This window comes from Leishmania infantum, chromosome 19 (genome assembly GCF_000002875.2).
Source record: "Leishmania infantum JPCM5 genome chromosome 19".
Lineage (NCBI taxonomy): Eukaryota > Euglenozoa > Kinetoplastea > Trypanosomatida > Trypanosomatidae > Leishmania > Leishmania infantum.
In genome coordinates this window covers 451,398-466,087 of record NC_009403.2, presented here as the reverse complement: position 1 = coordinate 466,087, position 14,690 = coordinate 451,398, and the positions used below count along the sequence as shown (strand labels likewise).

Here is a 14,690-nt window from a genome sequence, read left to right as displayed (position 1 = left end):
TGACTGCAGGTTGCGAGTGTGTGTTTGTGTGTCGGAGGGAGAGGAGGGGGCCAATGGCTATGATGGCGTTGGTGGTGGGCGATGAGTTGAAGTCGGGGGTGGCGGTGTTGGTGAGGTAGTGTACATCCATACATGCGAAAACAGCTTCAGAGAGCGCCCACACCGCCCCTGCTTGCGAAAACAATAACAAGAGGGGAGCTACAATGCCGCAGGCGTGCACGCAGAGAGGGGGAGGGATGGCTTGCGTGTGTGTGGGGAGAGTAGAGCGCACAGCGAGCACCACCACCACACCAGCAAAGCCACAGCAACACGGACACACAAGCAGGACAAGGATTCACACGGACGATGCAGGGCGAAAATACATCTATGAGGGCAGCGGCACGATTGTGGCGGTGCACGCGCGCGTCTATCTCCCTTTCAAACCGTGTGCGTGTGCCTGTGTGTGAGGAGAAGGGGAGGGGAGAAGGTGGGCGATCGTCGAAAGAGGAAGCACCACATAAACAACGAGAAAACAAACAAACAAAAAAAAACGACTCGCGAGGCGGCGGAGAAAGAACGAGGAGGGAGATAAAGAGGGCACATAGACACGCGCACCCTCACACACAAGGATGAGCCTTGATGCAAACGCCCGCTCCACAACAGCCGCCACCGCCGCAGGAGCAGCAGCCTCCAAGGTGGTCGTGGGATCACGGTGGCTGTGATGCGGCAACCAACCAAGCAACAATCAAGGCAACCAACTCGGGCGGAGAGAAAGAGAGAGGTCCGGAGAAGGGGTGGGGTGGGGCTCTAAGCGCTAGCCACCCTCCTACTAGTGACTTGCCCCGCAGAGTGCGCGTGATTGGATTTTGGCTCACGCGGTTGCACTCGTGGCGGGTGCTACTGTGCCCGCTGAGGCGAAGCGGTTGCGCGGCGTGCGGCAGTGAGGCCGAACCGATCGGTAGTAACGAGTTTCACTTATGACCTGAGCACACGCGCCCCTTGTGCGCGCTTACAGACAAGAGACGATAGACGTCGTGCTGCAGGGCTTCCACTCCTGAAGAAGAGAGGGAATTCAGAAAGCAAGGAGAGAGACGCGTAAAGGAAGGGTATTTTGGCAGCAAGAACAGCACCACTGACGTGGCAGCAGCACTGCGCCGGCCGTGCGTAGCCACGTTTGCCTGTCTTATCCCCTCAACCTATGCGTGCCATGAGTAAGAGGCGGAGAAGAGGATGCTATCTCATGAGCAGCTTGAAGAGAGAGGAGGGTGGTGAGGCTGAGGAGCTGAACTTCACCGCCCCTCCCTCCCCCTCCTCCTCCTCTCCTTCACGTTTCTGGTTCGCTCCGTTCGCTTGCGTGCGATCCAACTACATACACAGGAAGGCGCACTGACAACAAACAGACGACACGAACATGGCACACACGCATGCGAAAAAATGAAGGGGGGAATATGCAGTGCTGGGGAGGAGGAAGGTGGGGCTGCGGCGGCAGGGAGAGGCAACAAGGGTGGGCCTGCCTTGCGGATGTGAAGCAGGCGCGCATATATGTCCTGTCTGCGGCCTCCGTGGGCGTGGATTCGGTGCACTCGTCATCCATCGTTTCTCTCTCTCTCTCTTCCTTTCGCACGCGCGCGTCGCATCTTCTCGAAAAACGCACCCACCCACATACATTGCCCCGCATGCGCATCCGTTAATGCGCAACGCGCGTACGAAGGCTCCACCGCCCTGCACGCACCGGAACGAGCGAATGGGGCAGCGGCGGCAGCGGCAGCGGCGGACAAGAGCGAATAAATCAACAACAACGCACACGTGCACGCACAGTGCCGCGAACAAGGGTGAGTCGGAGGCCGAGAGCGTCGAGCACATGGGACAGGAGGAGACGGCAACGACCTCCCCATCACAAGGACGACAACGAACGACATGACCAACTGCATCCTCTCGCACCGCTTACAACGGCAACAGTGCCGGGAGGAAGGGGGAAGGTGCGCCGCTGACGCCCCCTTCCTCCACCCCTCCTCTTTTTGTCGTTATCCTCGCAGATAGCGTCTGCATGGCCTCGTCTCGTGCTTCCTACTGCGGGATCTTCTTTGTCATCTCCTTCACCGAGTTCGTGAGCCCCACGACCTGCTCTCGCCACTGCGACACATGCTGCGCCAACGCCTTCACCTCCTCAAGGCTCAGCACACGCGACTCCACCCACGTAATGCGCACCTCCCTCTTCAAGCCGTCCATCCGGCCCTTGATAATGCCGTGAGCGAGCGCCTCGAGCAACAGCGGCTCCGCCCCGCTATCCGGGACACCGCACCGCTGCGCCACCGCGTGAAAGGCAAAGGTGCGCTCGCTCAAAGGGGTGTAGAAGATGAGATGCAGCAGCGCCATGAGCCGCACCTTTCGGTGCAGCGTCGCCGACGCGCTCACGAGCTGGGGCTCCTGTGAAATCTGCTGCTGGTGCTGCCGGAAAAAGGCCTCGAAGTTGGCCACGTCGCCTTCGTTGCACAGCCGCATCATCTCCAGCGCCCAGCGCTGCGGGCACGACTCCCGTTGCAGCCGGGACACAAATTGGTCGAAGTTGAGCAGCTTGCCGAAGTTGAAGATTTTGTCTGAGAGCAGGCCGGCGACCACGGTCTTGTACGCCAGCGCGGTGACGTCCTCGTCGCGCATGGGCAGGTCCGCCTTCTCCAAAAAGATAATGATGTCGAACGCGTTTTTGTAGTAACTCGTGTGCTGGCGCCGGATCTCGTAGTCACGACCGCGTGCCATGCCGTACAGCGCGACCAGCACCGGCTCCACCTCGTGCATCTTGAGGCCGTGCAGGTACATCTCGGTCTGCTCCAGTAACTTGCGTGCCGTGTGCGGCGGCGACCCAGGCACCGCCGCCAGCGCCGCGCTCTCCTCGGGGCTCGTGCTCTCGAGTAGCAGGAGGGCACGGATGCACAAGGCAGCGTAGTGCCCCTGCTCCGAGCTGCTATGGATGAGAGAGGCGCACGCGCCCTCGACAAGCTCCAGCGCCTTCTGCGTCGTGCTATGCGGAGCGAAGCAGACGGAGCGAACAATCATGACGTATGCGATAGGCGAGATGTCAGCCCGTACGGCCACAATAACGTCCGCGTACAGCTCGTACGCGTCCTCCAGCACCATCGGGTCACGGATCAGCTGCAGCAATTCACTTGACAGCTCATACCAGAAGCGTTGCTCAAAGTAGTCGAGCGCGCGCGACACCGTGGCAGCGGCGCTGGCATTGTTCTTCTCCTCCAGCCTGCTGCGGAGGTTGACCAGGTAGACCTGTGCGCGGGCCTCTGGAGTCGACATGATTTTCGCGTGTCTGCGGCTTGATGCGTATCGTGGCAGGAGAGACAACACGAAAAGGCCCAAAGGGTTATGTGGGAGAGGGAGTGCGTCTGCTCAAGCTCGAGGAGCCGTTGCTGAGGGGAGGGGGAGGAGCTTGTTTCTGCTGACGCGTCAGCGTGGGTGGAAAAGAGAAAGGGAAAGAGAGCTGTGTAGGCGACGCTTGGTGAGGCGAGGCAGGGGTGTGCGTGGGTGGTTGGGTGGTGATGGAGAGTTACGAGCGGAAGGAAGACGGCAAGGTGGACGCGCGACCGACGGCTGAGCTGTGTGGCGTCGACCTATCTTGCTCTGTATGTATTGCTTACACTTGTGTTGAGCGAGGTGCGGGCAGCGGAGGGAGAGCGGGCAGGACGGGCAGGCGAGGAGGATGGCGTGGGATAGAAGCAACGGAGCACACCCTAATCGGAGCGAACGGGGAGAGCACCAGCGCCTTCCATGCCCCTCTCCCTTTATTGCAAGAGGCAGCTGCCTACGTATGCAGTCCCCGTCAGGCACATGCATGGACTCGTGCGCGCGGGTGTCACGCTGTGCCTTGTGCGCGTTCCTGCACAAGGAATTAGCCAGGCATGCCAAGACATGGTGACAGTCCTTACATGCGTGACAGGCGACCCGCCCACCCACCCTCCACGACAGAAAAGAAAGGAACGCGGAAGCGATTCGGTCCAGGTCGTGCTGCGGGAGGCACACATGCAGACGGACGCACCGGCACCGCTGGGCATCCCCCCTCCGTCTCGCACCGGTACTTCGCTTTCACAGACGCGTCGAGACGCATCAGCGCACCGATTCCATCCTTTTCAACAACAACAACGGGGACGCGAAGTATGCACGCGCACAGAGAGATCAACACGACCGCACCAACATCACAACATTCGAAAGACGCAACGGATGACACACGCACGCCCACCCACCCACACACCCACACACACAACACACAACACATGCGACATCCACAACAGTCTACGTCATCCGCTGAACACGCGAGGAGACAACACGCCCACTTACTTACGGACATGCGCCTATTCGATCCTCCAGCAAACACCTTGACGCGGGTGTGGCAGGCGTCGTGCGTTTGGTCCTCTCTCCCCCTTTTCCTCCATGCTGCACGTGAAAAGAGACCCCGAAAGGGCGTGGCGTAAAAGATGGAGAGAGGGATGCGAGGGTGGGGGGACGGGGGCGCAGAGCGCTGCACGCATCAAGGACCCTTCTTCCGCTTCGCCATCTCGTCTTCGGCGGATGCCACTCTCGCGTAGGGTGACAACTTCTTTTGGATGACCTCGATGAACATCCACATGAGGATCACCTGCGGCACACACCGCACCGCCTCGACAAAGGCCCCAGCGTACCAGCCACGGACGCCCTCCTTGGCGTAGATCTGTCGCAGGCAGTCGCCGACACCGCGGTAAACTGTCTTGTCGGTGCCTTGGCCAGACATGCCGATGCGCCGCTTCGCTACGTCGAGTGGGAACGCTACGAGGATGGAGGCTATCGCCGCGGCGGAGCCACCGACCATCGTTGACAGCACGTTTCGCGCCGCGTCATTGTCCTTGAAGAGGAGCGGGTCGGGGCTGTCCAGCACGGCGTACTTGATCGTCTCGTACGTAGCGAAGCTGACTAGGATGTCTGGCACGCGCTGCATGAGCGACGCCCCGAGGCCGCGGTAGAAGTTGCGCAGCGAGCGCGTCTCCCGATAAACGAGCCCGCACGTATGAGCAATGCCGGTAAACTTTTTCTCGCCAGACATGAGGCGGAGGCGGACAACTTCGCCCGGGTAGACGGCAGCGCCGGCGATCGTGGCCGAGATGCCGCCGGCGCCGCACTTCATGACGAACTTCTCCATCCCCAGCCCGCGCGATGTCGCGGCGCTGGACGCGTTGTCGTTATCGCTACTACCGTCCGCCTGGTGGCCAGACAGCGCCGCGGCGGCATGACGACGATCCAGCCAATCTTGGAAGAAGAACTTGAGCTGGGTGTAGAGCAAAAACTGAATGCCGCTGTACGGCACTCGAATCACCATCGAGGTGAGGTTGCCGCGCCAGAAGCTTTTCAAGCCTTCCTGCGCATATATGTGACGCACCAGTTGGGCGATGCTGTAGCTCTTGTGCTGCCCGAGTTGCTGCAGTACGACGATGCGTTGAAAAGGACTGAGGAGAGACTTGGCGAGCGCCCCGCCAAAGCCGCCGGCGACTACATCCACCCACGCGGCATGCTTCTTCTCACTGCTGGACATCGACAGAGCTGTGCGATAACCAAGTGCGCGGTGGGGTGGAGGGGAGGCGGCGGCAGCGCTGAACAGCGCGATATACACATGTAAGTGTGCAATCAAAGAAGACAACAAGGCCCGTTAGCTGCAACACGAGCACCCAACGACGAAGACGAGAGGGGCTGAGAGGGGGGGGTGGCGAGGGCAAGGACTACTCACGACAGACGACGTCACGGGCGATACGAGTTTAAAAGGTTTTAGGTGTGGAACGTTTTCAGGCCCGTCGGCACAGAGAGACACGAAGTGACAAGGCTGCTGTCGGTCCACCGCTCTCACTCTTTCCCTCCACAAATCGATCTATGCACTTTTATGTAGGATCATGGACTATGTCTAGTGCGCGTGTTTGCGGTTTGGTTGAGCGTGGCCGTGTGGGGAGGCCGAGGAGACGCTCTAGTGTGTGCGTATAAGTGTTTACGTCTGCGCGCGCCTTCGCAAGTGCTCAACTCGTTGCCGTGGCGCTGAGTGCGCTTGACGTGATGTTGACTGAAGGTGGGCGGAGCTTCGGGAGCGGAAGAGCTCAGGCCTTGATGGGCGCTGCGCTGGCTCTTTGCGTTGCTGGTGTGCGGGTATGTATGCGACAACGGCGACAGCAAGGTGCCGTCGGAGGAAGGGGGTGAGAGATGAGAAAATGTTTGGCGTCACGGAGAGCGACGGTTGGACGAGGAGTCGACAAGACATTGGGCACAGGTCAACGAATGGGCGACGGCGCGTGTGCGGCTTTGACACACAAGTACACACACACACACACGAGCATACACATCCGCAGAAAAAAAAACACACAATACTCCATGTAAAGTGCAACCTGACGGAGGCGTCATCGGATCTTGCATGTCTTAAATCGCTCGTGCATCTTTACATCCTTTCCGATCCACCACCGACGTTGTTGACCTTGAAGAGACGCCAGGGGTGTGGGTGGCGGTGGCGGTGATGGTGGCGAGAGAGGGAGAGCGAAGGCTTGGGCGGAGCACCGCGAGAAACTGATGAACAGAGAGTGGTGGCAGTGTATAGCAACAACAATAGAGGGGGCTTCTAGACCTTTGCCGGGAGGCGTGTAAACCGCGAGCGCGCGTACAGATGCACACACGGCGCAGAGAAAGAGAAGGGCAGTCGAGCATCAGAGGCGTCATGGAGAAGAGGGCCGTAAACAGCCGCAGCGAGCGACAGAGAAAGAGGGCGACGACTAGAAGATACAGGTAGCGTACACGGCCAGAGACACAAATATGCACAAATGCATTCTATATTATATATATACACACATCCATACACGCACACACACACACACACACGTATACGAGGGATAGGCTGTTACGCCATGCCCCCTTGCCCGCAAACATGTTCATATACATCTATATACACACATATACATATATACATGCATAGAGATGTGTGCGTGTGCATATTTCTGTACATGCACATATACGCAACACAAGGACAGACCATCCGAAGGAGAAGAGGCGGCGCTTTATCTACACACCGGCCATACATGCACCGAGCACACCCAACAACGACGACTGGAAGAGAAGTGGAGCACACACACCCACATACAGAGACGCACTGCCCGTGCGTCTGTGTATGTGGGTGTGGACGACGGCTCAAGCGCTGGGAAAAACGGCAAGCAAGAGGATCAGAAAGAACAGAAGAACGAGGCCCCACCGGCGATACAGAAGCCGGTGCGCGCAGACGTATGCACATATGTGAGGAAAACAGGCGAAGACCGAGTGATGAGGTGAGGCTCCCACCTTGCCTGCTCGTCTTCCCCCCCCCGTCTGCGGCTCTTGCCGTTCCGCCTCTCGCCTTCCCTCTCTCACATTTCGTCTCGTTGCATTCTGCTGTCTCTATATAGAGCATCTAATTATACAGGCACGCACCAGCACGGTGTGCGTGTCTCTCTCTCGCTCAGTAAGCTTGGACCACCGCCCGTCCGCACTTTACGCGTACGCGCACGCAGCGCGCCCCTACTGAAAATAAAAACAGCAACCAACAAATTATGCGCCGAAAGCGGTGCTCGCATCAGCCGCGACGGGCTGCAGGAGGCACACAAAGGCACCATGGGTGGGTGGGTGAGGGGGTGGGGAGCAGCTGGAGGCATTGATGGAGCGCGCTGGCTTGGAGGTGTCAGGATGGATGGCAGGATAGAGAGAGAAGTCGAGCGAGAGAGGGGACGCTGTGACGGCAGTGGGGAGGAAGTTAGGGATGGGGAGAACAATGCTGCGGTTCACCCGCTAGCCGTCCCGCAGCCACTCAGGCGTCGACCTCCCAGACTCGTCACTCTTGCCGGCACTGAGTTCCTCTTCTGCCTCCTCTTCCTCCATTGGTGGCTCGCCCTGCACTGCCCTGTCATAAACACCATGCCGGCGTTCCGCCGCGCTGGTGGCATGATCGTGGTGACCGGCTCCACCGGCGTAGCCACCGCTGTAACCTTCTTTGACTTTGTGAGGCACCGACTCCTCCTCAAATGTGCCACCATCACCGGGGACGTTGCCCGCCGCTTTCACCGCGTCGGCGTCATGAAGATTCTGCAGGAACGCCGGCGGCGCGGCTCTCTCTCTGCCCTCCAACCCAAACACATCATAACCAAGTCGTTCGTTGTCCGCGTCGATCTTGCGCAGCACGGCCTCGATGCTGTCGCGGTCGTCAGCTTCCTCTTCGATGGCATCGCGTGGTGAGGTTGACATCTCGCCACCAGCTTCGATGCTGCTGCCCATCTGGGCCGCCGCCCCCTTTACTGGTGAGTCTAACACCGCTGTCAGGGCAGGCAAAGATGCCCGGTGCTCGGCGCGTGCGGCGCGCTTGCCCGTCTGCACCAGCGCTGGGAGAGCGTCGAAGCCAAGGCTCGAAAGTGCAGCGGGACCATTCGCAGTTTCCCGGGTTCTCTTGCGCGCCGTGCCGCCTCCGCCCTTCGCCTCTGCCGCCGCGGCCATTGCCTGAATGCGACGCTTCACGGGAGAGCGCAGTACATCTCGCAGCGACTCCTTGCGCGCCGCCACAGCACCGCTTCCCGCAACCAGGACGCCGCCATCTCGCGCAGACACCGCTGACGTCGTCGCCGGCGTCGAGCGGGTTGGGCCACTGCCACCGACGGCGTACAGGGGCGCGCCAGCATTGGCAGCAGTAGCAGAATTGGCATCGAAGTAGCTGAGCCCTGCCTGCGCGTGATTCGCCTTGATCTGCTCGTTGTACTTCTCCACACGCTGCGACAGCGTGTTGATGCTTGCCTGCAGCTCCTGCTTGCGGTCCAGCAGTGTCCTCTTCTGTTGAAGCAGACGGTCAGCCTTGTTCGCCTCGTGCTCGGCAATTATTTGCTGCTGCTCTTTCACTATCGCCCCCGCCCGAGCTGGCGAGATGGCGGGCTTGAATGGCGACGTCGTGCAGGAGCTGCGACTTGACTGCGTAGCACAAACCCCAGCATCGCCACCACACGCGGCTTTCGAGCCGTTGCGCAGTTCATGCGCGAAGGCGATTGTGTAGACGGAGATGGCATTTTTGTGCTTCTCAATCGCTTTCGCATTGGCGTCACGAGTGGCGCAGAGTGCCTCGTACTCCTTCGGCGTGATGGACGACAGGTGCTTGCGCCGCACGTGCGCTTCGAGCTCAGCGCACATGGCCTTCATCATCTTGGTCGCCGCGCGTGTGCGTTCGAGGTTCTCCTTGAGCTCCTTCACCGTGCGCAGCAGACCCTTGCGTGAGTAAATACCCTCGTTGTGCTGCCGCTCCTCCAGCTCATCGGCCGTCGGCATGCGACGGTGCACCTCTTTGATGGTGTGCGCAGCACGCTTGTCGCGGTTTTCGAGAGCGCGGCGCACGGCCGTGACTTCCTTTAGCCGCAGCCGAACTTTTTGCAGCTGGATGTCTGCCCGCACCACGAGCGCCTGCACGTTCATCTCCGCCCCCCCGGCGCCTTGGCGCGCGTACTGGGCCTCGAGCTGCTCGTTTTCCTGCCTCAGCTTCGTGAGTCGTGCGTTGGCGGGACGACCGTCGCCCTTGGCGTCGGCCTGCGTGTGTAGCGCCTGCTCCACCGACTCAGAGCGCCGCTTGCCGCCGTTCGAGCCCCCGCGTCTTCGTGCCACGCCTGTACCGTCGGCGGAGCGACACTTTGGCGAGGAAGCCGCCGCACCGCCCGACCGCCCCGCCTCTGCTCTCATTAAGGCGCGCTGCCGTGCAATGCGACTGTCCCACGTGGCTATTTCCTCGCGGAGCTGCGCCACGCGCGCCAGCAGCGCCGCACGCTCGCCCGACTCAGGCGCGTCGCCGTCCTTGGCCGCCGTGGTCGACGCTTTCGTGTGCCCTTTGGTCTTTGCGGTGCCCACTTTAGAAAGGGAGGCATCTTCGGACGTCGTGGTCGAAAGCTGGGAGGTCCTCGACGGCGGGAGCGGCGGCGACAGCTGTTTCGACCTCGCATCTCTCTGCGGCTTTTTCTTCACATGACCCTCGTCGGTGCCGATGCCACTGCTGTCGTCATATGATCGCTGTGAGTCGCCGACACCATCCAAGAGCCGTGCATCCATCGCATCTTTGCAAACGGTGGCGACCTGACGCCGCTGAATGGCGCCGCGCAGTGCAGCACCGCTTGCCGCTCGCGTCTTTGGTGCGGCTTCGGGTAAAGCAGATCTAGGTGGGGAGGCGTTGCTGCTTGAGGTTTGCAGTGCCACAGCAGAGGCTGAGTTTTTTGGGCTGCTGCTGCTGTGAGCACTAAAGCTGTCAGGCCCGCTCTGCGGCGGCACACGATTCGATGAGGAGCGTGTCGTCGGTGCCATTGAGGATGATGGCGTTGCCGTAGTGGTGTGGAGGGAGGGGGTTTGGTGGCTCGTAAGCGACGAGCCCGCAGAGGTGGATGGGGTGAGGCTCGTGAAGAAGTCCGAGCGGGCACCCGACGGCGAGGAGGCCAAGCGTTGCCGCTGTGCTGCCACTGTCGCCACGAGTGACATGGTGTCGCTGGCGTTTGCGTCCTCGTGGCCCTCCTCTCCCTCCTCTTCATCATCGACTGGGGCCGCTGCAGCGTCGATCTCGGCCGGGGTGCGGCGATGACCGCGGTCGTCGTCCTCTTCCAGCACACCCACCGAGGTGTAGTTCGACTGGTGTAGCAACTTTTTTCTACTATAGGTTGTGGTCGAGCCGCTTCTGGAGTGGCGACGCTCGGCGGAGACATTACGCGTGACCGGTGCCTCAATGCCAGGCTCCACCGCGGCCGCCGGGGGCGCTGCGGCGGAGGCGAAGGGGGGCGGAGAGGTGCCGTGACGCCGCCCACAGCCGCTACCGCCATCATCGTCGCTACTGCAGGATGAGTCCGACGAGCTTCGCGAGGCGTGCCCCGCGAACTTGACGCGTTGGAGGTGTTTTGCGCCCGTTTCCGAGACGCTGCCGCTCCCGGCACTCGGCATACCGTGGCGCGAGGATTCAGCGCGGCCCGGCGACAAGGAAGCGTGTGACGTTGAGTGAAAGGAGGTGCAAGAGGACGCCGCGGTTTCGGTCGCTGACGCCTCGGAAGGAGACGTCGGTAGCAGCTGCTTCCCACCCATGCTGGCGACCACCTGCGCCCCGTCATCACTGTCGAGCTTGGCGTACGCCTTTGGGGCGCCACTAGAGGCGATTTCGCGCTGCCCAGGCATTTGTGCAACGGAGGGGCGCGCAGAGGCGCGGGTGACAGCGCTGAGGTTGCTTGGCGACGTGGGTGTGCGAACAAAACCAGACGCGACCACTACAGCGTTGGCGCCATCGGTGCCCGGCGAGCCTCGATGGCCTTTGACGGATTCTGCAGCAGATGGAGTGCTGCCGCTGTCCTTGGTAGGGTGCTTAGGGTTCGTGTGATGTCGGGACGACGACGTGGACGAGGAGTGCGACGAGGAGGAGCAGAGCTCGTGTGCTGACCGCAGCAGCGGGTCAGCCGAAGATGATTGGTAGCTGGAGAAGCTGGAGCCCAAGGAACACATGGGCCGTCGTGGAGCACTCTCCATCCCAGGCTTAGCTGCGGCACCGCTATGGCCCGCGGCTGTGGAGTTTACCACTCCGCCCTTTGAGGCCGTTCCGTGGGTAGCAGGAACAGAGTGATGCGGCGTTGACATGGACGCAGCGCGGCACGAGGCCGACTTGGCGGCGACAGAGCCAAGCTCGTCATCCTCGAAGTCGTCTTCGTAGAGTTCATCGTAGTCGTTCATCTTGACCTGTGATGCGGAATTTCCAAGAAAGTGTGATGAGCGGTGTGCGCGTGGGTACACGGTTTGCAAGTAGCCGCTTTCGCAAAGAGCTGAGGGAGGAAAAAGTAGAAACGAGGCGAGAGAGACGAAGAGGCGTGCGCAAACATCAGCGTCGCGCACAGGAGTGGCGCGTGCCTATCCGTCAACGAGTGGGTAGATGCTGGAGTGCGGGTGTCGTTAAGGTGATGAGGGCACGGGCAGGCGGGCAGACACAAGAGGGAGGGAGGGAGGGAGGAGGGGCCTAGGAGAGCGAAAGACACCGCCGCGCCAAATGGAGGAGAGAACAAGGATGATGGAAGCGAGAAGAGCCGCTCCGGACGCACTCCTCCACAGTTGGTTTTGCTTCCTTTTTTTTTTTGCGTGCCCGGAAAGTCCACCACAGCCAGGTCCACGAGTACACTCGCACACACAAACACAACCACACACAACCATAGCTCACCCGCCTTCGCAGGGATACGGCTGTATCGTCGTCGTCTGGGTCATGCCGTCCTGCCGTCGCATCAGGGCCGTGCGACCAAACGGCTCTTCTTGTCCTTTCCTCGCACCTCCTCTCGGATGCGTGCTGCGCGATCGGCGCCAGACAGGCGACTCGGATGGACAGCACGCCTCGATGCAAAGCATGCCGCGTCCAAGGTCCTGCCCTCGAGGGTGACGGCCGTGGCGTGCGTCTGTGGCGGCAGGGGCATTCCACCCTCTCCTGAACCCGCGCGTAAGCGTGTGTCTGCGCACAGCGAGCTCACGGCTTGCCGTTGTGAAGGGGCACACAGGGGGGAGGGGGGGCAGCCATAGACACGCGACAGGGGAAGCGCATGCAGCGCGAGGCAGATGTGCGCGTAGCCGCATCACTGCGCGCAAGACCACAGCGCGAAGCGCGCTGCGCTTCGGGCTTCGAGCAACCCGCGAATCTCGCGTAGCATACCGGGCACAGCGCCTGGTATGCCGCCCTCACAGCGAACACAGGCAGGGGAGGGGTGGCGGTGCCGCCTGCTGCACCGCCTGCCTGCGCTTCGGTGCGGGACAGACGCCGGCAAGGAGCGCGTGTCGCATCGTGTAGTGCCGTAGCGGGGGCTGTCGGCCTGGCGTGTGAGACCGGTGGCCGGGTCCGCAATCCATGCAGTCGGCGTCGGCGCCCCTGGCATGGCTGGCTTTGCAAGCGTGCCCGCCACGTCGTTGTGCACCAGCTCCCAAGGGCCAGAGACGGGCTGGAGTGAGGGGCGAACGCGACAGGCCAGCAGACCCGGCACCTGTGCCCCCCCGCCAATGCGTCGCGATGTGCCATCCTCCACCGCTGTCAGGCCGGTGCGGAGCGTCGTGAGGAGGGAGAGCGAGTGCGCAGCCACGCTCGATTGCCTGTGTCTTCGGCGCTGGTGCTGTGTCCGCAGCAGGTCGAGCCCCAGCTCCACTCCCTCACACTCCGTGCGACAGCTGCAAGCAAGGCGGCCGCAGCCTGTTGCCGCGGTGCCTACGAGTGCATGGTGGCAGTAGAGCATCGCGGCGACTTCTGATCGGATGCCTGCCTGCATGCCCGTATGAGAGCTGCAGAGGCATTGTGGCGGCACCGTGATCCGGCCTGCACACCTGCCGCGCCAAATGCGCGAGGTGGTCTGCTCGCGTGAGGGCGGAGAGGTGTGCAGTTGACTTCGGTGTCGCGCGCCGAAGAGTGTGCAGCACCTCGTTCTGGGGGCACTCAGCTCCACGAAGTGCTCCCGTGTCCAGTGCTCCGCCCTCCAGCGGGCGGATCGTAGTGTGGTTCGCGTGACATCTTTCGCTGTGGAGAATGTGAGGAGTGCGAGGTCATCAGCGAAGAAGGCGCGGCGTAGTCCGGGGGTCTTGATGCGCTGCGCACTCAGCCGGTCCACCACCATGATGGAGAGAGAAGGGCCTCGGGCCGATCCCTGTGGGGAGGCCGAAAAGGATCACAATGAAAGGACTTTGCTTTCGCGTGGCTGAGGATGTCGCCCCGAGTCCTTCTCCGTTTTCGCCTCCAGACGCACCGACGCGCACACTCTCGCTGCACGTCGTTGCCGTGGGCACGAGCGGACACGGAGGCCTGAAAAGCCCTCACATCCTCCACGCATATACAGAACCACTTCACCGTACCCAGTCCGTGAACCACAGGACATAAAAGAGGAACAGCGCCAGCGCCACCATCAGCCCCATGCCGAGGTTTATCCACCTGTCAGCGAACTCGTCATTCTCAAAGTCGAGATAGTCCCCTGTCAAGGAGGCAGACTTCTTTACATGCCGCGCCGCACCACCCGCGGCCGTGGTGCGGCGGGCGGTGCGACTGAGAAGGGTCTGCAGCTTCTCGGAATTGGCTTGACGGAGCTTCTCGTAGGTGTCGAAGACGCCGCCGCCGTCGCTGTCCTGAGCGTCCATTCGTTGGCGCATGACCATCTGTTGTCGATATATGCGCATGAGGAGGGAGAGAAGAGGAGGAGGGAAGCTGGAAAGGGAGAGAAAATTCACAGGCGGCCATTCGATGTGTCGGGGATGGCGAGAGCACGCGCACGGGCGGGGAGGGAGAGATTGTGGACGTGCGCAACAGCGCTCAGCAGCGCAGCCCAAAGGCCACCCCATGCACGCACTTAAGCGCGCAGCGAAGACTCCTATGATGGCAACGGTAAGCTCATAAACACGCACGCGGCCAAGGTCACCCGCACAACGTGCAACGAGCGAGAGTGCAGGCACATGCATCTGCCAACCAGCGTCGTGATATGCCGGGTGCTTATCCTCGTCGGCCCTCTTACCCACTGAGGGTGGGTTGTGCGCGCCTGCGCACACGTATACACACACACACACGCAAGTCTGCATGGCCTACTTGATCCTACAAGGCGATCCTGAAAGAAAGGGCACAGGGGCAGCAGCGGCTCACTGCCTCCTCGCTTTCCTGTCTACCGCCCATCTCTGGGGTCATG

The 14,690-nt window shown here is 61.3% G+C and overlaps 4 protein-coding genes across 4 annotated transcripts; all 4 read right to left on the bottom strand.

Annotated features, from left to right (window-relative positions):
• Window positions 1-2,046: 2,046 nt before the first annotated feature.
• LINJ_19_1100 (putative proteasome regulatory non-ATP-ase subunit) lies at window positions 2,047-3,285 on the bottom strand (the record flags this gene model as incomplete). Its single annotated transcript, XM_001465033.1, has 1 exon — window positions 2,047-3,285. The coding sequence occupies one exon, from the start codon at window positions 3,283-3,285 to the stop codon at window positions 2,047-2,049; it is 1,239 nt and encodes a 412-aa protein (XP_001465070.1).
• A 1,228-nt stretch (window positions 3,286-4,513) lies between these two features.
• LINJ_19_1090 (putative mitochondrial carrier protein) lies at window positions 4,514-5,548 on the bottom strand (the record flags this gene model as incomplete). The annotated part of the gene is made up of 1 exon (XM_001465032.1): window positions 4,514-5,548. The coding sequence occupies one exon, from the start codon at window positions 5,546-5,548 to the stop codon at window positions 4,514-4,516; it is 1,035 nt and encodes a 344-aa protein (XP_001465069.1).
• A 2,255-nt stretch (window positions 5,549-7,803) lies between these two features.
• On the bottom strand, window positions 7,804-11,733 carry LINJ_19_1080 (conserved hypothetical protein; the record flags this gene model as incomplete). The annotated part of the gene is made up of 1 exon (XM_001465031.1): window positions 7,804-11,733. The coding sequence occupies one exon, from the start codon at window positions 11,731-11,733 to the stop codon at window positions 7,804-7,806; it is 3,930 nt and encodes a 1,309-aa protein (XP_001465068.1).
• Window positions 11,734-13,863: 2,130 nt separating this feature from the next.
• LINJ_19_1070 (hypothetical protein, unknown function) lies at window positions 13,864-14,586 on the bottom strand (the record flags this gene model as incomplete). Its single annotated transcript, XM_001465030.1, has 1 exon — window positions 13,864-14,586. One exon carries the CDS (start codon window positions 14,584-14,586, stop codon window positions 13,864-13,866), a length of 723 nt encoding a protein of 240 aa, XP_001465067.1.
• Between the last annotated feature and the right edge of the window lie 104 nt (window positions 14,587-14,690).